A 25,551-nucleotide genomic window follows, 5' to 3' on the forward strand; every position below is an offset into this window, starting at 1 on the left:
AAAGCTGCCAGATGAAAGAAAACCATTACCTACAAGGGGAAGAATATCAGAATAACTGCAGATCTCTCTGCTGAAACCTTTCAAGCTAGAAGAGGATGGTCATCGACTTTTAATCTCCTAAAACAAAATAACTTTCAACCGAGGATCCTGTACCCAGCTAAACTGAGCTTCATTTATGACAGAGAAATTAAATACTTCAATGACATTCACATGTTGAAGAAATTTGCCACAACTAAATCAGCTCTCCAGGACATTCTTAGACCTATCCTCCATAAAGACCAGCGTAATTCTCCACCACAAAAGTAAACCCACCCCCAAAATTTTTGATCAAATTCCAACTTCCACAGTCGCAAAAGGATTAAAAATGTCCACCGGTCTCTCGAAAGGCTTATCAATACTCTCAATTAATGTGAATGGTTTAAATTGTCCTCTAAGGAGGCATAGGTTGGCGGACTGGATACAAAAACTCAAGCCAGATATCTGCTGCATCCAAGAATCGCATCTTACATTAAAAGACAGATATAGACTCAAGGTGAAGGGATGGTCATCTATATTCCAGGCAAACGGAAAGCAGAAAAAAGCAGGCGTTGCAATCCTGTTCGCAGACGCAATAGGCTTTAAACCAACCAAAATAATTAAGGATAAGGATGGACATTTCATATTTGTTAAAGGTAATAATATGATGAGATCTCAATTATTAATATTTATGCACCTAACCACAACACACCTCAATTTATAAGAGAAACTCTAACAGACATGAGCAACTCATTTTCCTCCAGTTCTATACTAGTTGGAGATTTTAACACCCCTTTAGCAGTCCTGGATAGATTCTCCAAAAAGAAGCTAAGCAAAGAAATTCTAGATTTAAACTCAACCATTCAACATCTGGACTTAACAGACATCTACAGAACATTTCATCCCCAAAAAACTGAATACACATTCTTCTCATCAGCCCACAGAACATACTCTAAAATCGACCACATCCCCGGCCACAAATCTAACCTCAACAAATTTTAAAAAGTAGAAATTATTCCTTGCATCTTCTCAGACCATCATGGAATAAAAGTTGAACTAAATAACAACAGGAACCTGCATACCCATACAAAAACATGGAAGCTAAACAACCTTATGCTGAAGGATACATGGGTTATAGACGAGATTAAGAAGGAAATCACCATATTTTTGGAATAAAACAACAATCAAGACATGAATTATCAGAACCTCTGGGATACTGTAAAGGCAGTCCTAAGAGGGAAATTTATAGCACTGCAAGCCTTCCTCAAGAAAACGGAAAGAGAGGAAGTCAATAACTTAATGGAACATCTCAAGCAATTGGAGAAAGAAGCACAGTTTATCCCCAAATGCAGCAGAAGAAAAGAAATAACCAAAATCAGAGCAGAATTAAATGAAATTGAAAACAAAAGAATTATACAACAGATCAATAAATCCAAAAGCTGGTTTTTTGAAAAGATCAATAAAATACATAAACCTTTGGCCAACCTAACCAGAAAAAAAAGAGTAAAATCTCTAATTTCATCAATCAGAAATGGTAACGATGAAATAACAACAGACCCCTCAGAAATTCAAAAAATCCTTAACAAATACTACAAGAAACTCTACTCTCACAAATATGAAAATCTGAAAGAAATCGACCAATACCTGGAAGCACTCCACCTACCAAAACTTAGCCAGAACAAAGTGGAAATGTTGAACAGGCTTATATCAAGTTCTGAAATAGCATGAACCATACAAAATCTCCCTAAAAAGAAAAGCCCAGGACCAGATGGCTTTATGTCAGAATTCTACCAAACATTTAAAGAAGAACTAGTACCTATACTACTAAACCTCTTCCAAAATATAGAAAAAGAAGGAATATTACCCAGCACATTCTATGAAGCAAACATCACCTTGATCCCCAAACCAGAGAAAGACCCAACAAGAAAAGAAAATTATAGACCAATATCACTAATGAATATAGATGCTAAAATACTCAATAAGATCCTAACAAACAGAATTCAACAACACTTTAAAAAAATTATACACCATGACCAAGTCAGATTTATCCCAGGGTCTCAAGGCTGGTTCAATATACGTAAATCTATAAATGTAATTCAACACATAAAAAAACTTAAAAATAAAGACCATATGGTTCTTTCAATTTATGCAGAAAAAGCTTTTGATAATATCCAGCATCCCTTCATGATCAGAACACTTAAGAAAATTGGTATAGAAGGGACATTTCTTAAACTAATAGAGGCCTCTACAGCAAACCCACAGTCAATATCGTATTGAATGGAGTTAAATTGAAATCATTTCCACTTAGATCAGGAACCAGGCAAGGTTGCCCATTGTCTCCATTGCTCTTTAACATTGTAATGGAAGTTTTAGCCATCACAATTAGGGAATAAAAGGCAATCAAGGGTATCCACATAGGGTCAGAAGAGATCAAACTTTCACTCTTTGCAGATGATAGGATCGTATATCTGGAAAACACTAGGGATTCTACTACAAAACTTTTAGAAGAGATCAAGGAATATAGCAATGTCTCAGGCTACAAAATCAACACCCATAAATCTGTAGCCTTTATATGTACCAACAATAACCAAGCTGAACAAACAATCAAGGTCTCTATTCCTTTCACAGTAGTGCCAAAGAAGATGAAATATTTGGGAGTATACCTAACAAAAGATGTGAAAGATCTCTACAAAGAGAACTGTGAAACTCTAAGAAAAGAAATAGCCGAAGATGTTAACAGATGGAAAAACATACCATGCTCATGGCTGGGAAGAATCAACATTGTTAAAATGTCCATACTGCCCAAAGCAAGATATAATTTTAATGCAATTCCTGTTAAAGCTCCATTGTCATACTTTAAAGATCTTGAAAAAATAATACTTCATTTTATATGGAATCAGAAAAAAAACCTCGAATAGCCAAAACATTACTGAGCAATAAGAACAAAGCAGAAGGAATCACGCTACCAGACCTGAGACTGTACTATAAATCCATAGTGATCAAAACAGCATGGTACTACCACAAAAGCAGAGAAGTAGATGTCTGGAACAGAATAGAGAACCAAGAGATGGATCCAGCTACTTACCATTATTTGATCTTTGACAAGCCAATTAAAAACATTCAGTGGGGAAAAGATTCCCTATTTAACAAATGGTGCTGGGTAAACTGGCTGGCAACCTGTAGAAGATTGAAACAGGACCCACACCTTTCACCTTTAACTAAAATAGACTCTCACTGGATAAAAGATTTAAACTTGTCAGTAGCCTTTGTGTACACCAATAACAGTCAAGATGAGAAGCTAATTAAGGACACAACTCCCTTCACCATAGTTTCAAAGAAAATGAAATACCTAGGAGTATACCTAACGAAGGAGGTGAAGGACCTCTATAAAGAAAACTATGAAATCCTCAGAAAGGAAATAGCAGAGGATATTAACAAATGGAAGAACATACCATGCTCATGGATGGGAAGAATCAACATTGTTAAAATGTCTATACTTCCCAAAGCAATCTACCTATTCAATGCCATTCCTGTCAAAATACCAAAATCGTACTTTCAAGATTTGGAAAAAATGATTCTGCATTTTGTATGGAACCGGAAAAAAACCCGTATAGCTAAGGCAGTTCTCTGTAACAAAAATAAAGCTGGGGGCATCAGCATACCAGATTTTAGTCTGTACTACAAAGCCATAGTGCTCAAGACAGCATGGTACTGGCACAAAAACAGAGACATAGACACTTGGAATCGAATTGAAAACCAAGAAATGAAACTAACATTTTACAACCACCTAATCTTTGATAAACCAAACAAGAACATACCTTGGGGGAAAGACTCCCTATTCAATAAATGGTGTTGGGAGAACTGGATGTCTACATGTAAAAGACTGAAACTGGGGCGAGAGTAGAGTGGTGGCTACGGAGGTGGGAGCCATGGCAGGACAAGCATTTAGAAAGTTTCTTCCACTCTTCGACCGAGTATTGGTTGAAAGGTGTGCAGCCGAAACTGTAACCAAAGGAGGCATTATGCTTCCAGAAAAATCTCAAGGAAAAGTATTGCAAGCAACAGTAGTGGCTGTTGGGTCAGGCTCTAAAGGAAAGGGTGGAGAGATTCAACCAGTTAGTGTGAAAGTTGGAGATAAAGTTCTTCTCCCAGAATATGGAGGCACTAAAGTAGTTCTAGATGACAAGGATTATTTTTTATTTAGAGATGGTGACATTCTTGGAAAGTATGTAGACTGAAATAAATCACTACTGAAATGGCATTGACGTGAAGCTGCCCATTCCACTAAAGTTCTGAAATCTTGCATCATGTAAATAATTTCCATGTCTCTCTTTTATAATAAATTGATCATATCTAAACTGCTGTCATCCCATGTCTAACATTTAGTTTCACTGTATTGATATATACATTTCCAAATAAAAATATGTAAATGAGTGGTTAATCTTTAGTGATTCTCAAGCAATCTGCAAAGAACTCTGGGAGCCAAATGTTTTCTAAGTAGATGTGTTTTCACACTGAATTTGGCTTTATTACATAATTTATATTGAAGCAAAGCCATGGATTTCCATACACATTTTAAGAAAATTAAATAACAGTATTCTGATTTCAAATATAAAAAAAAAAAAAAAAAAGACTGAAACTGGACCCACACCTTTCCCCACTCACAAAAATTGATTCAAGATGGATAAAGGACTTAAACTTAAGGCATCAAACAATAAAAATCCTCCAAGAAAGCATTGGAAAAACACTGGAAGATATTGGCCTGGGGAAAGACTTCATGAAGAAGACTCCCATGGCAATCGCAACAACAGCAAAAATAAACAAATGGGACTTCATTAAACTGAAAAGCTTCTGTACAGCTAAGGAGACAATAACCAAAGCAAAGAGACAACCTACACAATGGGAAAGGATATTTGCATATTTTCAATCAGACAAAAGCTTGATAACTAGGATCTATAGAGAACTCAAATTAATCCACATGAAAAAAGCCAACAATCCCTTATATCAATGGGCAAGAGACATGAATAGAAATTTCTCTAAAGACGACAGACGAATGGCTAACAAACACATGAAAAAATGTTCATCATCTCTATATATTAGAGAAATGCCAATCAAAACAACCCTGAGATATCATCTAACCCCAGTGAGAATGGCCCACATCACAAAATCTCAAAACTGCAGATGCTGGTGTGGATGTGGAGAGAAGGGAACACTTTTACACTGCTTGTGGGACTGCAAACTAGTACAACCTTTCTGGAAGGAAGTACGGAGAAACCTCAAAGCACTCAAGCTAGACCTCCCATTTGATCCTGCAATCCCATTACTGGGCATGTACCCAGAAGGAAAAAAATCCTTTTATCATAAGGACACTTGTACTAGACTGTTTATTGCAGCTCAATTTACAATCGCCAAAATGTGGAAACAGCCTAAATGCCCACCAACCCAGGAATGGATTAACAAGCTGTGGTATATGTATACCATGGAATACTATTCAGCCATTAAAAAAAATGGAGACTTTACATCCTTCGTATTAACCTGGATGGACGTGGAAGACATTATTCTTAGTAAAGCATCACAAGAATGGAGAAGCATGAATCCTATGTACTCAATTTTGATATGAGGACAATTAATGACAATTATGGTTATGGGGGGGGAACAGAAAGAGGGAAGGAGGGAGGTGGGTGGGGCCTTGGTGTGTGTCACACTTTATGGGGGCAAGACATGATTGCAAGAGGGACTTTACCTAACAATTGCAATCAGTGTAACCTGGCTTATTGTACCCTCAATGAATCCCCAACAATAAAAAAAAAAAAAGAAATAAGGATGTAAGTTTAAACAAATAAATTATATGTAAATAATGAATATTTGAATAAAACATGCTTATTACAGTGTTTGGCTTATAATAGATATTCAATAAAAGATAGCTTCATGAGGATTGAAAAAAAAGATTTAAACTTAAGACATGAAACTATAAAAATACTTGAAGAAAGTGCAGGGAAAACTCTTGAAGGAATCGGCCTGGGTGAATATTTTATGAGGAGGACTCCCCAGGCAATTGAAGCAGTATCAAAAATACACTACTGGTAGCATGGCTCCTGCGCAAGGATGACAGGCAAATTCGTGAAGCGTTCCATATTTTTCTTTGAAAAAAAAAAATACACTACTGGGACCTGATCAAACTAAAAAGCTTCTGCACAGCCAAGAACATAGTGAGTAAAGCAAGCAGACAGCCCTCAGAATGGGAGAAAATATTTGCAGGTTATACCTCTGATAAAGCTCTAATAACCAGAATTCACAGAAAACTCAAATTTATTAGCATGAAAAGAACACATGACCCCATTTCAGGGGGGGCAAGGCACTTAAGAGAACGTTCTCTAAAGAAGACCGACGCAAAATCTACAAACACATGAAAAAAAGCTCATCATCCTTAATCATCAGAGAAATGCAAATCAAAACTACTCTGAGATATCTTCTAACCCCAGTAAGAGTAGCCCACATAACAAAATCCCCAAACCAGAGATGTTGGCGTGGATGTGGAGGAAAGGGCACACTTCTACACTGCTGGTGGGAATGCCCACTAATACGTTCCTTCTGGAAGGATGTTTGGAGAATACTTAGAGACCTAAAAATAGACCTGCCATTCGAGCCTATAATTCCTTTACTAGGTTTATACCCAGAAGACCAAAAATCACAATATAACAAAGACATCTGTACCAGAATGTTTATTGCAGCCCAATTCATAATTGCTAAGTCATGGAAGAAGCCCAAGTGCCCATGGACTCACGAATGGACTAGCAAATTGTATATGTATACCATGGAATACTATGCAGCCTTAAAGAAAGATGGAGACTTTACCTCTTTCATGTTTACATGGATGGAGCTGGAACATATTCTTCTTAGGAAAGTATCTCAGGAATGGAAAAAAAAGTATCCAATGTACTCAGCCCTACTATGAAGCTAAATTATAGCTTTCACATGAAGACTATAACCCAACTATAGCACAAGACTATGGGGAAAGGGCCAAGGAAAGGGAAGGGAGGGGGGAGGTTTTGGTGGAGGGAGGGTAATGAGTGGGGCCACATCTATGTTACATCTTATAAATGGGTACAGGCGATTGCGCTAATGTACACAGCTATGATTTAACAATAAAAAAAAAAGAATCCCTAGTGTTTTCCAGATATATGATCATATCATCTGTGAGGAGTGAAAGTTTGATCTCTTCTGACCCTATGTGGATACCCTTGATCACCTTTTCTTCCCTAATTGCAATGGCTAAAACTTCCATTACAATGTTAAAGAGCAATGGAGACAATGGGCAACCTTGCCTGGTTCCTGATCTAAGTGGAAATGATTTCAATTTAACTCCATTCAATACAATATGGGCTGTGGGTTTGCTGTAGATGGCCTCTATTAGTTTAAGAAATGTCCCTTCTCAGCGGTGCCTGTGGCTCAGTGAGTAGGGCACCGGCCCCATATGCCGAGGGTGGCGGGTTCGGACCCAGCCCCGGCCAAACTGCAACAGAAAAATAGCCGGGCGTTGTGGCGTGTGCCTGTAGTCCCAGCTGCTTGGGAGGCTGAGGCAAGAGAATCGTGTAAGCCCAAGAGTTAGAGGTTGCTGTGAGCCGTGTGATGCCATGGCACTCTACCCAAGGGTGGTACAGTGAGACTCTGTCTCTACAAAAAAAAAAAAAAGAAATGTCCCTTTTATACCAATTTTCTTAAGTGTTCTGATCATGAAGGGATGCTAGATATTATCAAAAGCTTTTTCTGCATCAATTGAAAGAATCATACGGTCCTTATTTTTTAGTTTGTTTATGTGCTGAATTACATTTATAGATTTATGTATATTGAACCAGCCTTGAGACCCGGGATAAATCCCACTTGGTCGTGGTGTATAATTTTTTTCATGTTTTGTTGGATTCTGTTTGTTAGGATCTTATTGAGTATTTTAGCATCAATATTCATTAGTGATATTGGTCTATAATTTTCTTTTCTTGTTGGGTCTTTCCCTGGTTTGAGGATCAAGGTAATGTTTGCTTTGTAGAATGTGTTGGGTAATATTCCTTCTTTTTCTATATTTTGGAAGAGGTTTAGTAACATAGGTACTAGTTCTTTAAAGGTTTGGTAGAATTCTGACATAAAGCCATCTGGTCCTGGGCTTTTCTTTTTAGGGAGATTTTGTATAGTTGATGCTATTTCAGAACTCGATATAGGCCTGTTCAACATTTCCACTTTGTTCTGGCTAAGTCTTGGTAGGTGGCGTACTTCCAGGTATTGGTCGATTTTTTTCAGATTTTCATATTTGTGAGAGTAGAGTTTTATGTAATATTCATTAAGGATTTTTTGAATTTCTGAGGGGTCTGTTGTTATTTCATCGTTACCATTTCTGATTGATAAAATTAGAGATTTTACTCTTTTTTTCCTGGTTAGGTTGGCCAAAGGTTTATCTATTTTATTGATCTTTTCAAAAAACCAACTTTTGGATTTATTGATCTGTTGTATAATTCTTTTGTTTTCAATTTCATTTAATTCTGCTCTGATTTTGGTTATTTCTTTTCTTCTGCTGCATTTGGGGTTGGAGTGTTCTTCCTTCTTCAGTTGCTTGAGATATCCCATTAAGTTATTGACTTCCTCTCTTTCCGTTTTCTTGAGGAAGGCTTGCAGTGCTATAAATTTCCCTTTTAGGACTGCCTTTGCAGTATCCCAGAGGTTCTGATAATTCATGTCTTGATTGTTGTTTTGTTCCAAAAATTTGGTGATTTCCTTCTTAATCTTGTCTATAACCCATCTATCCTTCAGCATAAGGTTGCTTAGCTTCCATGTTTTTGTATGGGTATGCAGGTTCCTGTTGTTATTTAGTTCAACTTTTATTCCATGATGGTCTGAGAAGATGCAAGGAATAATTTCTATTTTTTAAAATTTGCTGAGTTTAGATTTGTGGCCTAGGATGTGGTCAATTTTGGAGTATGTTCCATGGGCTGATGAGAAGAATGTGTATTCAGTTTAAATCTAAAATTTCTTTGTTTAGCTTCTTTTTGGAGGATCTATCCAGGACTGCTAAAAGGGTGTGAAAATCTCCAACTAGTATAGAACTGGAGGAAATCGAGTTGCTCATGTCTGTTAGAGTTTCTCTTATAAATTGAGGTGCGTTCTGGTTTGGCGCATAAATATTAATAATTGAAATCTCATCATATTGAGTATTACCTTTAACAAATATGAAGTGTCCATCCTTATCCTTCCTTATTTTGGTTGGTTTAAAGCCTATTGCATCTACGAATAGGATTGCAATGCCTGCTTTTTTCTGCTTTCCATTTGCCTGGAGTATACATGACTATCCCTTCACCTTGAGTCTATAGTTGTCTTTTATTATTATTATTATTATTTTTAGAGACAGAGTCTCACTTTTTTTTTTTTTTGGTAGAGACACAGTTTCACTTTGTTGCCCTCAGTAGAGTGCTGTGGCATCACACAGCTCACAGCAACCTCCAACTGCTGTGCTTAGGTGATTCTCCTGCCTCAGCCCCCCGAGTAGCTGAGACTACAGGCGCCCACCACAACGCCTGGCTATTTTTTTGTTGCAGTTTGGCCAGGGCTGGGTTTGAACCCGCCACCCTTGGTATATGGGGTTGGCGCCCTGCTCACTGAGCCACAGGTGCCACCCTATAGTTGTCTTTTAATGTAACATGTGATTCTTGTATGCAGCAGATATCTGGCTTGAGTTTTTGAATCCAGTCAGCCAACCTGTGCCTCTTTAGAGGACAATTTAAACCATTCACATTAATTGAGAATATTGATAAGCCTTTTGAGAGTCCGGTGGACGTTTTTAATCCTTTTGCGACTGTGGAAGTTGGAGTTTGATCAAAATTTTCTGGGTGGGTTTACTTTTGTGGTGGAGGATTATGCTGGTCTTTATGGAGGATAGGTCTGAGAATATCCTGGAGAGCTGGTTTAGTTGTGGCAAATTTTTGAACATGTGAATGTCATTGAAGTATTTAATTTCTCCATCATAATGAAACTCAGTTTAGCTGGGTACAGGATCCTGGGTTGAAAGTTGTTTTGTTTTAGGAGATTAAAAATCGATGACCATCCTCTTCTAGCTCGAAAGGTTTCAGCAGAGAGATCTGCAGTTATTCTAATATTCTTGCCCTTCTAGGTGATGGTTTTCTTTCGTCTGGCTGCTTTCAGAATTTTCTCCTTCATATGAACTTTAGTGAAATTGATTATGATGTGTCTGGGGGATGTCTTATTTGGGTTGAGTCGTGCTGGAGTTTTGAAACTGTCTGCTATCTGAATTTCAGAATCTCTTGGCATGTCTGGAAAGTTCTCCTTCATGATCTCATGGAGAAGAGACTCTGTGCCTTTTGAAGCCACTTTGTCGCTTTTGGGGATCCCTATAGTATGAATATTGGTTTTCTTCGAATTATCCGAGAGCTCTCTGAGAGAGTGATCTGTTTTTGCTCTCCATTTCTATTCCTCTTTGAGAGTGGGACTGTTCAAAAGCTTTGTCTTCAATGTCAGAAATCCTTTCTTCTGCTCGCTCCATTCTGTTACTGAGGGATTCTACTGTGTTTCTGAGATCTTTGAGGGCTGCAACTTCTTGTCTTAATGTGTCAAAATTTTTGGTCATTTGGTCTTTGAATTCGTTGAATTCTTGAGATATCTTTTGGGTTACTGCTTGGAATTCTAATTTGATCTTATTTGCTATCTAGATTCTGAATTTGATTTCTTTTTTTATTTATTTTTATTTATTTTTTATTAAATCATAGCTGTGTACATTAGTATGATCATGGGGCACCATACACTTGGTTTATAGACCGTTTGACACATTTTCATCACACTAGTTAACATAGCTTTCCTGGCATTTTCTTAGCTATTGTGTTAAGACATTTACATTCCACATTTACTAAGATTCACATATACCCTTGTAAGATGCACCGCAGGTATAATCCCACCAATCCCTCTCCCTCCACCCACCTCCCCCCTCCCTCCCCTCCATTTCCCCCTTCTCCCTATTCTTAGGTTGTAACTGGGGTATGGCTTTCATGTGCAGGTCCTACATTAGTTTCATAATAAGGGTGAGTACATTGGGTACTTTTTCTTCCATTCTTGAGACACTTTACTAAGAAGAATATGTTCCAGCTCCATCCATGTAAACATGAAAGAGGTAAAGTCTCCATCTTTCTTTAAGGCTGCATAATATTCCATGGTGTACATATACCACAATTTATTAATCCATTCATGGGTTGATAGGCACTTGGGCTTTTTCCATGACTTAGCAATTATGAATAGGGCTGCAATAAATATTCTGATACAAATATCTTTGTTATGATGTGATTTTTGGTCTTCTGGGTATATGCCCAGTAGAGGGATTACAGGATTGAATGGCAGATCTATTTTTAGATCTCTAAGTTTTCTCCATATCTCTTTCCAAAGGAATGTATTAATTTGCATTCCCACCAGCAGTGCAAAAGTGTTCCCTTTTCTCCACATCTGCGCCAACATCTCTGGTCTTGGGATTTTGTGATGTAGGCTAGTCTCACTGGAGTTAGATGATATATCAAAGTAGTTTTGATTTGCATTTCTCTGATGATTAAAGATGATGAGCATTTTTTCATATGTCTGAAGGCCCTGCGCCTGTCTTCTTTTTTTTTTGAGTAGAGACAGAGTCTCACTGTACCGCCGTTGGGTAGAGTGCCGTGGCGTCACACAGCTCACAGCAACCTCCAACTCCTGGGCTTACGTGATTCTCCTGCCTCAGCCTCCCAAGCAGCTGGGACTACAGGCACACGCCACAACGCCCAGCTATTTTTCCGTTGCAGCTTGGCCGGGGCTGGGTCTGAACCTGCCACCCTCGGCATATGGGGCCGGCGCCCCAGTCACTGAGCCACAGGCGCCGCCTGTGCCTGTCTTCTTCAGAGAAGTTTCTCTTCAAGTCCCTTGCCCAGCCTGCGATGGGATCCCTTGTTCTATTCTTGCTAATGCGTTTGAGTTCTCTGTGGATTCTGGTTATTAAACCTTTGTCGGAGATGTAACCTGCAAATATCTTGTCCCATTCTGAGGGCTGTTTGCTTGCTTTACTTACTGTGTTCTTGGCTGTGCAGAAGCTTTTTAGTTTGATCAAGTCCCAGTAGTGTATTTTTGAAGCAGCTTCAAATGCCCTGGGGGTCCTTCTCATAAAAAACTCGCCCAACCCAATTTCTTCAAGGGTTTTCCCTGCACTCTCTTCTAGTATTTTTATAGTTTCATGTGTTAAGTTTAAATCTTTAATCCAGTGAGAGTCCATCTTGGTTAATGGTGAAAGGTGTGGGTCCAGTTTCAGTCTTCTACAGGTTGCCAGCCAGTTCACCAAGCACCATTTGTTAAATAGGGAATCTTTTCCCCCTTGAATGTTTTTAGTTGGCTTGTCAAAGATTAAATAACGGTAATTAGCTAGATTCATCTCTTGGTTCTCTATTCTGTTCCAGACATCTACTTCTCTGTTTTTGTGCCATGCTGTTTTGATCACTATCGATTTGTACTATAATCTGAGGTCTGGTAGCGTGATTCCTCCTGCTTTGTTTTTATTTTTGAGTAATGTCTTGGCTATTTGAGTTTTTTACTGATTCCATATAAAACAAAGTATGTTTTTTCAAGATCTTTAAAGTATGACAGCGGAGCTTTAATGGGGATTGCATTGAAATTATATATTGCTTTTCCTCCCCCCCGCATAACCTTAATTGTCATTAATTGTCCTCATATCAAAATTGAGTATATAGAATTCATGCTTCTCCATTCTTGTGAAAAGAGGGATGAAGGGAGGGGGGTGGGGCCTTGGTGTGTGTCACACTTTGTGGGGGCAAGACATGATTGCAAGAGGGACTTTGCCTAACAATTGCAATCAATGTAACCTGGCTTATTGTACCCTCAACGAATCCCCAACAATAAAAAATTAAAAAAAAAAAGAAATTATATATTGCTGGTGGCGCCTGTGGCTCAATGGAGTAAGGCGCCAGCACCATATGCCAGAGGTGGCGGGTTCAAACCCAGCCCCAGCCAAAACTGCAAAAAAAAAAAAAAAAGAAAAAAAAAAGAAATTATATATTGCTTTGGGTAGTATGGACATTTTAACAATGTTGATTCTTCCCAACCATGACCATGGTATATTTTTCCATTTGTTAACATTCTCAGCTATCTCTTTTCTTAGAGTTTCATAGTTCTCTTTATATAGATCTTTCACGTCCTTTGTTAGATAAACTCCCAAATATTTCATCTTCTTTGGCACTACTGTGAATAGGATAGAGTCCTTAATGGTTTTTTCAACTTGACTATTGTTGGTATATATAAAGGCTACCGATTTATGAATGTTGATTTTGTAACCTGAGACGCTGCTGTATTCCTTGATCACTTTTAAGAGTTTTGTAGTAGAGTCCCTAGTGTTTTCCAGATATACAATCATATCATCTGCGAAGAGCGAAAGTTTGATCTCTTCTGACCCTATATGGATACCCTTGATCACCTTTTCTTCCCTAATTGCGGTGGCTAAAACTTCCATTACAATGTTAAAAAGCAACGGAGACAATGGGCAGCCTTGTCTGGTTCCTGATCTGAGTGGAAATGATTCCAATTTAACTCCATTCAATATGATATTGACTGTGGGTTTGCTGTAGATGGCCTCTATGCCGAGGGTGGCTGGTTCAAACCCAGCCCCGGCCAAACGGCAACAAAGAAATAGCCGGGCGTTGTGGCGGGCGCCTGTAGTCCCAGGTACTCGGGAGGCTGAGGCAAGAGAATTGCGTAAGCCCAAGAGTTAGAGGTTGCTGTGAGCCGTATGACGCCACGGCACTCTACCAAGGGCGGTACAGTGAGACTCTGTCTCTACAAAAAAAAAAAAAAAAAGAAATGTTCCTTCTATACCAATTTTCTTAAATGTTCTGATCATGAAGGGATGTTGGATGTTATCAAAAGCTTTTTCTGCATTGATTGAGAGAATCATATGGTCTTTGTTTTTTAATTTGTTTATGTGCTGAATTACATTTATAGATTTACGTATATTGAACCAGCCTTGAGACCCTGGGATAAAACCGACTTGGTCATGATGTATGATTTGTTTGATATGTTGCTGGATTCTGTTTGTTAGAACCTTGTTGAATATTTTTGCATCTATATTCATTAGTGATATTGGTCTATAATTTTCTTTTCTTGTTGGGTCTTTTCCTGGTTTGGGGATCAGGGTGTTGTTTGCTTCATAGAACGTGTTGGGTAGTCTTCTTTCTTTTTCTACCTTTTGGAACAGGTTGAGTAATATAGGTACTAATTCCTCTTTAAAGGTTTGGTAGAATTCTGACATAAAACCATCTGGTCCCGGGCTTTTCTTTTTGGGGAGATTTTGTATGGTTGATGTTATTTCCAAACTTGATATGGGCCTGTTCAACATTTCCACTTGATTTTGGTTAAGTCTTGGAAGGTGACGTGCTTCCAAGTAATGGTCAATTTCCTTCAGATTTTCATATTTATGAGAGTAAAGTTTCTTGTAATATTCATTAAGGATTTTTTTGATTTCTGAGGAGTCTGTTGTTATTTCGTCTGTGTTATTTCTGATTGATGAGATTAGAGATTTTACTCTTTTTTTCCTGATTAGGTTGGCCAAAAGTTTATCTATTTTGTTGACCTTTTCAAAAAACCAGCTTTTTGATTTATTGATCTGTTGTATTATTCTTTTTTTTTTTTTTCAATTTCATTTAGTTCTGCTCTGATTTTGGTTATTTCTTTTCTTCTACTGGGTTTGGGGTTGGAGTGTTCTTCCATTTCCAGTCGCTTGAGATGTCCCATTAAGTTGCTTACTTCCTCTCTTTCCGTTCTCCTGAGGAAGGCTTGCAGTGCTACAAATTTCCCTCTTAGAACTGCCTTTGCAGTGTCCCAGAGGTTCTGATAGTTCGTGTCTTCATTGTTGTTTTGTTCCAAAAATGTGGCAATTTTCTTCTTGATCTCATCTCTGACCCAGCTATCATTCAGCATAGGTTATTTACCTTCCATGTTTTTGTATGAGTATGCAGATTCCTGTTGTTACTCATCTCAAGTTTTATTCCATGATGGTCCAAGAAGATGCATGGAATAATTTCTATTCCTTTAAATTTACTGAGGTTAGACTTGTGACCTAAGATGTGATCGATTTTGGAGTAAGTTCCGTGGGCTGATGAGAAGTATGTGTATTCAGTTTTGTTGTGATGAAATGTTCTGTAGATGTCTGCTACATCTAAATGCTGGATGGTTAGATTTAAATCTAGAATTTCTTTACTCAGCTTTTTGTTGGAGGACTGATCCATCACTGCCAAAGGAGTGTTAAAATCTCTGACTATTATGGAGTTGGAGGAAATCAAGTTGCTCACGTCTGTTAGAGTTTCTCTTATAAATTGAGGTGCATTCTGATTGGGTGCATAGATATTAATAATTGAAATCTCATCATATTGAGTCTTACCCTTAACAAATATGAAGTGACCATTCTTGTCCTTCCTTACTTTTGTTGGTTTAAAGCCTATTGTATCCGCAAATAAAATTGCAACACCTGCTTTTTTCTGGTTACCATTTGCCTGAAATATGGTTGACCATCCTTTCACCCTGAGTCTGTATTTGTCTTTTAAGTTAAGATGTGACTCTTGTATGCAACAGATATCTGGCCTGAGTTTTTGTATCCAGTCAGCTAACCTATGTCTCTTTAGAGGGCAGTTTAAGCCATTCACATTAATGGAGAGTATTGATAAGTTTGGTGAAATTTGGGGTATTGAGTTTTTCAAAAGTCCAGTGGACATTTTTAATCCTTTTTCCATTGTGGAAGTTAGAGTTTGATCAGAAGTTTCTGAGTGAGTTTACTTTTTAGTAGAGGATTGGGTTGGTTATTATGGAGGATAGGTCTGAGAATATCCTGAAGAGCTGGTTTCATTATAGCAAATTTCTTCAGCATATGAATGTCATTAAAGTATTTAATTTCTCCATCATAAATGAAACTCAGTTTAGCTGGGTACAAGATCCGGGGTTGAAAGTTATTTTGCTTTAGGAGATTAAACGTTGATGACCACCCTCTTCTGGCTTGAGAAGTTTCAGCAGAGAGATCTGCAGTCATTCAAATGTTCTTCTCTTTGAAGGTAATAGTTTTCTTTCACCTGGCTGCTTTGAGAATTTTCTCCTTCATATTAACTTTAGTGAAGTTAATTATGATATGCCTGGGGGATGTCTTATTGGGGTTGAGTTGTGCTGGGGTTCTGAAGCTGTCTGCTATCTGAATTTCAGGTTCTCTAGGCATATCTGGAACATTCTCTTTCATAATTTCATGCAGAAGGGCCTCTGTGCCCAGTGAGGCCACTTCATCTGTTTCAGGAATTCCTATGAGTCAGATATTTGCCTTCTTTGAGTTATCCCGGAGCTCTCTGAGAGAGTGATCCATTTTTGCTCTCCATTTCTCTTCCTCTTTGAGAGTTTGGGAGCATTCAAAGGCTTTATCTTCAATGTCGGAAATCCTTTCTTCTGCTTGGTCCATTCTGTTGCTAAGGGATTCTACTGTATTTTTCATATCTTTGAGGACTGCAAATTCTTGCTTCAGTGTGTCTAAGTCTTTGGTGGTTTTGTCTTTAAATTCGTTAAATTCTTGAGACAGCTTTTGAATTTCTCCATGAATTCCTAGTTCCATTTTGTTAATCTTGTTTGCCATCCAAATTCTGAATTTGATTTCTGACATCTCAGCCAGTTGTTTGTGAATGGGATCTTCAATTACATCTGCCATATCTTTCCTTGGGGGGTTTGATCTATTCTGGTTATTCATGTTACCAGAGTTTTCCCCCTGATTCTACCCCATGATTGTTTTACTCCCTTTCATTTCTCCCCTGGTGTTTTGTCGAGGACCCGTACAGTGCTGTGGCCTGAGAAACTGGGGCCCTGTTTGGTGTAGAGGGGCTAAGTGGTTCTGTCTGGCTTTAAGCTGGTTTCTATTTGACCCTTGTGAAACAGTTACACTGGGTTGAAGTCTCAGCTGTGGAGAAATACCAGCAATTAAGTCACCCCACCCACCACAGGCAACAAATGGAAGAGGAAAATCAAACCTTCCTACAACCACACACCCAGGGCACCACCTGGATAGTCCCCAGGTGAGTGGCTCACTTCAAAAGGTCCAAATCAATTGTCTCAGTCAGCAGCTTCCTCGGGTGGGAGAGTTCAAGTGGTCCCTGGGAATTGGATCACAGGGGTCTGGTGACTGCTCTAATATGGCTTGCTTCAGTGCTGCGTGGAGTCAGGAGTCACCCAGTAAATAGATCAGTCTGGGAAGATTTATGCCTCCTTCCCCACCTTGCAGCTCTGTCACACCCAGTCACTGCTAGCCCCACAGGGCTGTGACCCAGTCAGTTGTCTACAGTAAGCAGATACTCCAGGTGTTTGCACCTGCCTAAGTCACAGGGTAGTCTGTGTCTGCTCGTCTAGGCCTCTACTCTCTGTCTTTATCCAGCAGGGGGTGGTGTGGCCTGTCAACCTTGGGCACTTGATGGAGGCTGGAGGTGTTCACTCAATTCCAGCCCCACCCTTAGTTTATGTTACTGGGTGAACGGAACAACCCTGTGGGAGTTTGTTTCTGACCCTGCTAGATTCCTCTGCAGAGGAGAGGCTGATTTGAGTTCCCAGAACCTGTGCCTCAGGCCCTGTCTTTAGTCCTGTGGGTTTGTATTCGCAGCACGATTAGTTGTCAGCTGTAGCCTCTTGGCCTCTTTCGTCTATAGTCTGGTGATCCCCTGAGGGCCAGGTGCATCTTAGGCTCAGTAAAGCAGTCCTCTGGATCAGCCCCACCCTGGGAGTTTTCCGGCTCTGCAGGTGTGTTTTCTAGTCCCCATGTTCCACCCAGGTCAGTGCCGCCTCAGGCAAACCCTTTACTCATGGGGCCTGTGTTTCAGTCCCAGGTCTGTTCTGTGGTGGTTGCCATCTGAGAAGATGCTTGGCCTCATCTGGTTGCCCAGGAAGACAGGAGGAGCGGCTATGGGATATCTGGGGGTGGGCCTTGTTATTGCTGAGGATGGCTGTTGTTCTGCACCTCGGGCACCACTGCTCCAGTGTGATTCCCTCTTAGCCAACCATCGTCTTCTTGCTCCTTTGCTGCAAAGTCAGCACTGGCCAGCTGCAGTCCAGGTCCTGTCTACACCTCTAGAGAGTTCACCCAAGAATCTGGACTCCTGGGGGGGCAGGTCTCCAGATCACGGAGTGAGAGTGCAGGGGAGTGCTAGGAGCTCAGAGTTGCAGGTCGTAACATCAAGCTCATTGAGACCAAATGAACAAATAAACAGATACAAAGGTTACCAGGCACATGGGCCCATAGATACAGAGACAGACGGAAACACATAGACATACAGGCAACAGCCACGACAAGAGCAATATAAGAACAACTGCAATAAAAATAGTGATAATCGTAAAATAATTGAAAGAAAGAAAAAAAAAGAGAGAAAATAGTGGTGTTAGAAATGTTAAAAGAGAAGAAAGAAGAAATTAAAATTAGAAAACATAGAAATGAAAAATATATCTATATAAAAAGTAATAGTAAAAAATTATCGAAATCTCCTCCAAGAAAATGGTGAGGAAAAAACAGACCAAAACAAAACAAAAAAACCCAAGAAAACAAAAACAAAACAAAACAAAACAAAAAAAGGCACCAACTACAAAAATATTCTTGCGTGTAGAAATATACCTATATATATCTATATGTCTGCTGTAGGGATCAACTTTCGTAGAAATATATTCATACTGCAATATACTTTCTGGACACCAGGTGGCATGGTGAGTGGTTTCGAAGCTTATACCTGATTTACAGTTTATACTGTTACCATGGTAACCACCTTCCATGGCCGATCACCATTTTGGAATTTCTGTAAAGTTTTGTCGCCTAAGAATTGTGTAACCTCAGCTGTTCTTTTCCAGACAGCACTTGCGACTGACTTTCCCACTCAGTACAGGTGTCCACGCTTCTTAAGTCTTTCCACTCTGTTCCCAGGTTCTCCTGCAAACTGGCGACTGCAATCGGCTGTAGGGGGAGTGGTGCTGAGTTCGTGCAGTCACTAGCAGGTTTGCGGTTTTAGCTGCTGTAGCTGGTTCCCGGGGCTGAAGCCGGGTCCGCGGCTTCAGTAGCTGTAGCCGGTTCCTGTGGTTGGAGTGTTCGGGGAACTTATTCTGAGTTTTATGGTTCAGAGTTTCCCTTTTGGATTGGCACCTGCCAGTTTGCCACGCAGCCTGAACCGCCAGCCCCCTCCAACACCTGGGGAAAAGGTGCCCGCTATTTTGGGTAGTTCAAAATGTCTGTTTTCCCGGGCAGGATCCCTTCCCTTCAATTGTCCAACAGTTTGCCCAGCTCCCTGTGGTTTTGAGTGGCTCTCCTTTTGGATGCCTCCCTCAGTTCAGGAATAAATATTTGTCAATTGGGTTTTGTCAGCATTTATAAGCTGCTGACCTCCATAGGGGAGGGGCCTGCTGGCCAGCACGGCAGAGCAGGGAAGAATCTCTACAACAGAGTCTGTGGTTTTAAATTACCCCTCATGTATAGCAATCCGCCAGTTCGCTGGGTGTCTCCAGCTGTCTGTCCACTCCAATAATCTACACACAGGGAAGGTCCAGACCCCCTTTCCTCTCCCCTGATGGCTTGGGAGAGGTGGGCTACATGTCCGTCCTGTCCGCCATCATGCTCCGGCCCCCTGAATTTGATTTCTGACATCTCAGCTATTTGTTTGTGCATGGGATCTTGTGCTGTGTCTGCCCCATTGATCCTTGGGGGAGTTGATCTACTCTGATTATTCATATTGCCAGAGTTTTTCTGGTGATTTTGCCTCATGATTGTTTTTCACCATTGCCTCTGGCCATCCTCAGAGTTGGGGAGGTGTCTCTCCAAGACTAGACTCCAGCAGGATCACTCTATTGTTGCTGGATCTTTGTAGGGAGTGACCCTGTGTAGTTCCTCTGGGGCTGCCCCACCCAGGGAGTTCTGGTTGTGGAAGCAGCTCCAGCGTGTGACACACCTGGATCCAGCAACAGGGCGGGAGGTGGTGCGCACGGTTCTAGGAGTGCCTGGCACCCAGTGACTTTGGCATAGAGAGGCCAAGGCTCCAGCAGTCTCTGGCCAGGAGAAGGGCTCTGTGCAGAGGCAGGGAGGGCTCCGGAGGGCATGCAGCTACCAGAGTCCCTGGCCAGATGAGCGAGCTGGTGTGGAGGCAGGGAGGGTACAGGAGGGAGGACGCAGTGTGGCACGGTTCCTGTAGTTACTGGTCAGGGCATGTGGAGGCCCGGCGGGCACGGGTCACAGGTTGCGTGTTGGGGGTCGTGGCGCAGCTCTTATGGAGGTCCGGGCAGCGCCAAGCCCAGGAGTTTGAGGTTGCTATGAGCTGTGATGCCACGGCACTCTACCCAGGGCAACAGCCCAAGGCTCCAGTTTGCCAAAATCGGTCTCACTCTGCCCCTGTGGGTTAAGGCTGTAAGGCAGCTCAGTCCCCACCTTTAGGCTGCTCAGTCACTAGGTTACTAGCTCCCACCCGATCCTTGCTCTGCGACCCTGAGGGCGGAGCTTGCCGGGGCAGTTCTCTCACAATGGCTCCCTGCGGCCCACAGCCGAACACTATTAGCTTTGTCCAGCTCAGCGGCTCAGTCTGGGGCCCTAGATAATGCCCAAATTTCTCGACACTCCTGCTCAAGCTTTCCCCAAGGTAGTTCAACTGAGTGCCAAGTCCAAAAACACCGAAACAGTTCACAGGTAAGGCCTTTGTGGTTTGCAGTCTCACTGCTGCTTGTACTTATGGCTGCTGGCAAGATTAGGTCGATGGAACACACGCAACCACATGCCAGTTTTCCACTGTTTTTGTCCTCCTCTTGGGGTCCAGAAGTCTCTTTCTAACTCCCTGTATCCTCAAAGGGATGATTATAGGCAGATCCCACCATCCAGAGATGCCTGGAGTCTTATCACCCCAGACTCACCGTGCCCAGTTGCAGGGAAGCTATTACTTGGCTGCCATCTTGCTCCTCCCTCTGCTGACCACATTCTTCATGATTTCTCAAGTGGTGATATTCTATGGCACTATGTTCAAGGCAGACACAGCCTTGACCTGGTGGCATCACAGTGGAAGGAGAGAAAAAGCAGTCTCAGACCTTGTCACGCCAGGGGTTAAAGTGAAGGTGCTTTTTGGCAATCACACATGTCCTGCATAAAAGCAAAACCTGCCATTTCCCATGGGTCTAAACAATTCATCTATTACAATAAAAAACATAAAAATCATTGCACCCTGAGATAGAGTAGGAGTATCAGGGTCACCCTGACAGAGATGGTTCCCCAAATAATAAGATGTTACTATTTCTTGTAAAATTAGGCTCCTGAAAAAAAATGTGTCCATAATTTTGCTCTGTTGACGTCTGGAGTGATGGCAGGATCTTTGCAAATGTAAGTCATGTGAGTAGTTGCTGCCTTCTCATTGGGAATAAATTAATGTATACTAACTTTGGTAATATTTCATTTATTTTGAAATTTTTTTTTTGAAAGTTTGGCTAGCCTCCACTTCTAAGTCTGATTCCCTTGCTCTTCTTTGAAGGTGAACTTTTCTTTTCTTTTCTAAATGCTTCTTTCCGTGGGTATTCCTTTGATACCTGTTATGCTGGGTCATGCTAAAGTATAATACAAAATCTCAAAAAATGTCTTGTGTGGTCCTCATTGTTGTTAAGATTTATTTATTTAATTATTTATTTAATTATTTATTCTTTGAGACAGAGTCTGATTATGTCGCCCTTGGTAGAGTGCTGTGGCCTTACAGCTCACAGCAACCTCAAACTCTTGGGCTTAAGCGATTCTCTTGCTTCAGGCTCCCAAGTAGCTGGGGATACAGGCACCCACCACAATGCCTGGCTATTTTTTGTTGCAACTGTCATTGTTGTCTAGCTGGCCTGGGCTGGGTTCGATCCTGCCACCCTTGGTGTATGTGGCTGGCGCTGTAACCACTGTCCTATAGGCACCAAGCCTGTTGTTAAGATTTAAAAAAAAAATTAATTTTGAAATACCTTTAGGCATACATGAAGTGGTAAAAATAGTGTAGTGAGCTCTTATATAGCCTTTATTGAGCCTCCCCTCACGACAGCATCTTAACCCCAATATATCATCAAACAAGGAAATCAACATGGGTAGTAACTAAAGTATAGGCTTTATTCAGATTTCCCTAGTTTTCACATGCACTGTTTGTAAAAACTGTGTATAGCTCTGTGAAATTTTATTACCTGTGTACATTTGTGTAAAAACTACCACGTCCAATATACAAACAATTCCATCACCCAAAGAAATTCTGTGACATTTCCACTTTATACTCATACCTTCTCCCTAACCTAAGCCTTGACAACACTGATCTGTTTCTTCATCACTTTAATTTTGTCATTTCAAGAATGTCATATAAATGGAAGCACATGGTATGTAAACTTTTTTTTTTTTTTTTAAGATACAGGGTCTTGCTCTGTCTCTTAGGCTGGAGTGTAGTGAATTGATCAAAGCTCATTGTACTTGGCTGGGCACAGTGGCTCATGCCTATAATCTTAGCACTCTGGGAGGCCGAGGTGGGTGGATTGCCTGAGCCCACAGGTTTGAGACCAGCCTGAGCCAGAGCGAGACCCCACCTCTAAAAATAGATGGCTGTTGTGGTGAGCACCTGTAGTTCCAGCTACTTAGGGAGGTTGAGGCAAGAGAATTGCTTAAGCCCAAGAGATTGAAGTTGTTATGAGCTGTGACGCCATGACACTCTACCAAGGGTGACAAAGTGAGACTCTGTCTCAAAACAAAATAAAAAAATAAAAAAACCCCAAACTCACCATATTCTGAACTCCTGAGGTCAATCCTCCTGCCTCAGCCTCCTTGAGTATGTAGGACTACATGTGTGCACCACTGCACCCAACTAATTTTTTTTGTTGTTGTTGAGACAGTCTCACTATGCCGCCTCTGGTAGAGTGCCGTGGTGTCACAGTTCATAGCAAGCTCAAACTCTTGGGCTTAAGAGATTCTCTTGCCTCAGCCTCCAAGTAGCTGGGACCACAGGTGCCCACCACAAGGCCTGGCTATTTTTTGTTGCAGTTGTCATTGTTGTTTTTTAGCTGGCCTGGGCCGGGTTCCAACCAACCACCTTCTGTGTATATGGCTGGTGGTGTGCTATAGGTGCTGAGCCACCCAACTAATTTTTAATCTTTTTTGCTCACCATGCTGGTCTCAAACTGCTAGCCTCAAGGGATCCACCCACCTCAGCCTCCCAAATTATTGGGATTAGAGGAGCAGGTCACTGCACCTGGCCAGTACATAATTTTTATTTTTCTCCTTGAGACAGTCTTGCTCTGCTGCTCTGTGTAGAGTGTTTGGTGTCATCTAAGCTCACTGCAAGCTCAAACTTCTGGGATCCAGCAATCCTTCAGCCTCAGCCTTCTGAGTAGCTGGGACTACAGGTGCCTGCCACAATGCTTGGCTAATTTTTTCTACTTTTAGTAGATATGGAGGTCTCACTCTTGCTCAGGCTGGCCTTTTTTTTGAGACACACTTTGTCACCCTTGGTAGAATGCTGTGGTGTCATAGCTCACGGGCAACCTCAAACTCCTGGGTTCAAGCAATCCTCCTGCCTCAGCCTCCAGGAATGCTGGGATTACAGGCCTGATCCAACATGCCTGGCCTCAGTATATAAACTTTTGAGATTGGCTTTTTTTCACTTAGAATAATGCACTTGAAGTCTATCCAAGTTGTATGTATAAATATGTTTCTTTTTGTTGCTGGCTAGCGTTTCATTGTATTATGTATTAGATCCTCGTGGAAGGACATTTGGGTTGTTTCCAGTATTTCACTATTTTGAATAAAGCTGCTATGAACATTCATTTACAATTTCTTTGTGTGAATGTAAGTTTTATTTATCTAGGTTTCTGGGTGACCATCTTATGACATAAATTGTGTTTGCAGTTGTGTTTATAAAATTGTTGATGTTGGCTCAGCGCCCGTAGCACAGTGGTTATGGCGCCAGCCACATATACCCAGGCTGGTGGGTTTGAACCTGGACCAGGCCAGCTAAACAACAATGACAACTGCAACCAAAAAATAACTGGGCATTATAGTGGGCACCTGTAGAGCTACATGAGAGGCGGAGGCAAGAGAATCACTTGAGCCCAAGTGTGTGGATTCCACAGCACTCTACTGAGGGTGACATAGTGAGACTCTGTCTCAAAAAAAAAAAAAAATTGCTGGTGTTAAGTTTTGCTTCTTGGATTGTCCAGGGTAAATGAGAAAAGAACAGAGAGGTTACTGAATAATATACAGGGTGTCCCAAAAGTCACCCCTAAGTCACCATACAAAAGGAAAGTTGTAGCTAAATTTACCTTTATTTACAAAATATTTATTACAAAATTTTATAAGAGGTGGCCAACATGTAGAGAATATTTTATAAATACTTCATAAAATTTTGTCATGAGTATTTTGTAAGTAAAGGTACATTTGGCTACAATTTCCCATTTTCTCTATTTGTATGGTGATTTTAGGGGCAACTTTTGGGACACCCTGTGTAATTGATGCATTTAAGGCAAGTAACGCCAAATGATATGGCATTTGATGCTAATGGAGATTTGATAGTACCTCACATCAAGGCAATCGGAGAGAATAGAGTCATCAAAAAACACATGGTAGAATAAATCTGCCAAACTCAAAAGCATTTGTGTGGAAGCCTCAGTTCCATAGTCATGTTATGAAGAGAAAAGTGATTTTGATCCTGCAGAAAAACATCATCTCCCTCATTATATTAAAACAATTGTTCATTTGGATTTTTATTGGTTTTATAGTTTTGCTTTCATTTCATTTATAAATTTGTTTTAATTTTATGGCTGTGGGCTAGCACATACTCAGTTTAACTACTCAATAAAACCACTACAGTAGATGTGATTTAGTGGTGGTGGTGGCACTGAATAAAGGCAAGGTAAAACACAAACACTATATGAAAAAGCTGTAAAAGGTGGGGGCAAGACATGATTGCAAGAGGGACTTTACCTAACAATTGCAATCAGTGTAACCTGGCTTATTGTACCCTCAATGAATCCCCAACAATAAAAAAAAACGTTATCCATAAAAAAAAAAAAGCCGTAAAAGGGATTTATAGCATGTCTTATGTTTATACATATCAATATAGTTAACACATTGATCAAACAGAAGTGAGACTAAAGGTGCCCAGACACATCTAGATGGTCTATCTCCTTCTCTTATTAATGTCCAAGCTGGTGGGGTGGGGTCCGGTAGTGTAGGGTTGTCAGGGACCCAGTTCTTTCCAGCTTGTTGCTGTAGGTCAGTGACCTTCTCATAGCTCAGTGCTTGGCAAATCTTAGTTAAATGCAGAGCTGGCATCAGTAGCGGGTCTAGGGAGGGCCTGAGATCAGGCATTTCTACTAACTGCCTGCTGATGCCCCTTCCCCGGGCTCCCAGACCACATTTGAGATCTTGAGGCCCTGAGTGTTGCTGATGTGGGCTTGTCTCCACTTCCTGGCTGGGCAGCTGAGGGAAGGGCA

At 40.7% G+C, this 25,551-nt stretch overlaps 1 protein-coding gene and 1 pseudogene across 1 annotated transcript; both read left to right on the plus strand.

Moving 5' to 3' along the window:
• The first annotated feature begins 3,913 nt into the window (after window positions 1–3,913).
• LOC128587924 (10 kDa heat shock protein, mitochondrial) lies at window positions 3,914–4,448 on the plus strand. The gene has a single exon (XM_053594434.1). It carries the CDS (start codon window positions 3,945–3,947, stop codon window positions 4,251–4,253), a length of 309 nt encoding a protein of 102 aa, XP_053450409.1. The 5' UTR covers window positions 3,914–3,944; the 3' UTR covers window positions 4,254–4,448.
• Window positions 4,449–5,963: 1,515 nt separating this feature from the next.
• LOC128589445 (uncharacterized) lies at window positions 5,964–6,155 on the plus strand (annotated as a pseudogene).
• The last annotated feature ends 19,396 nt before the right edge of the window (window positions 6,156–25,551 follow it).

This window comes from Nycticebus coucang, chromosome 6 (genome assembly GCF_027406575.1).
Source record: "Nycticebus coucang isolate mNycCou1 chromosome 6, mNycCou1.pri, whole genome shotgun sequence".
NCBI classification, from domain to species: Eukaryota; Metazoa; Chordata; class Mammalia; order Primates; family Lorisidae; genus Nycticebus; species Nycticebus coucang.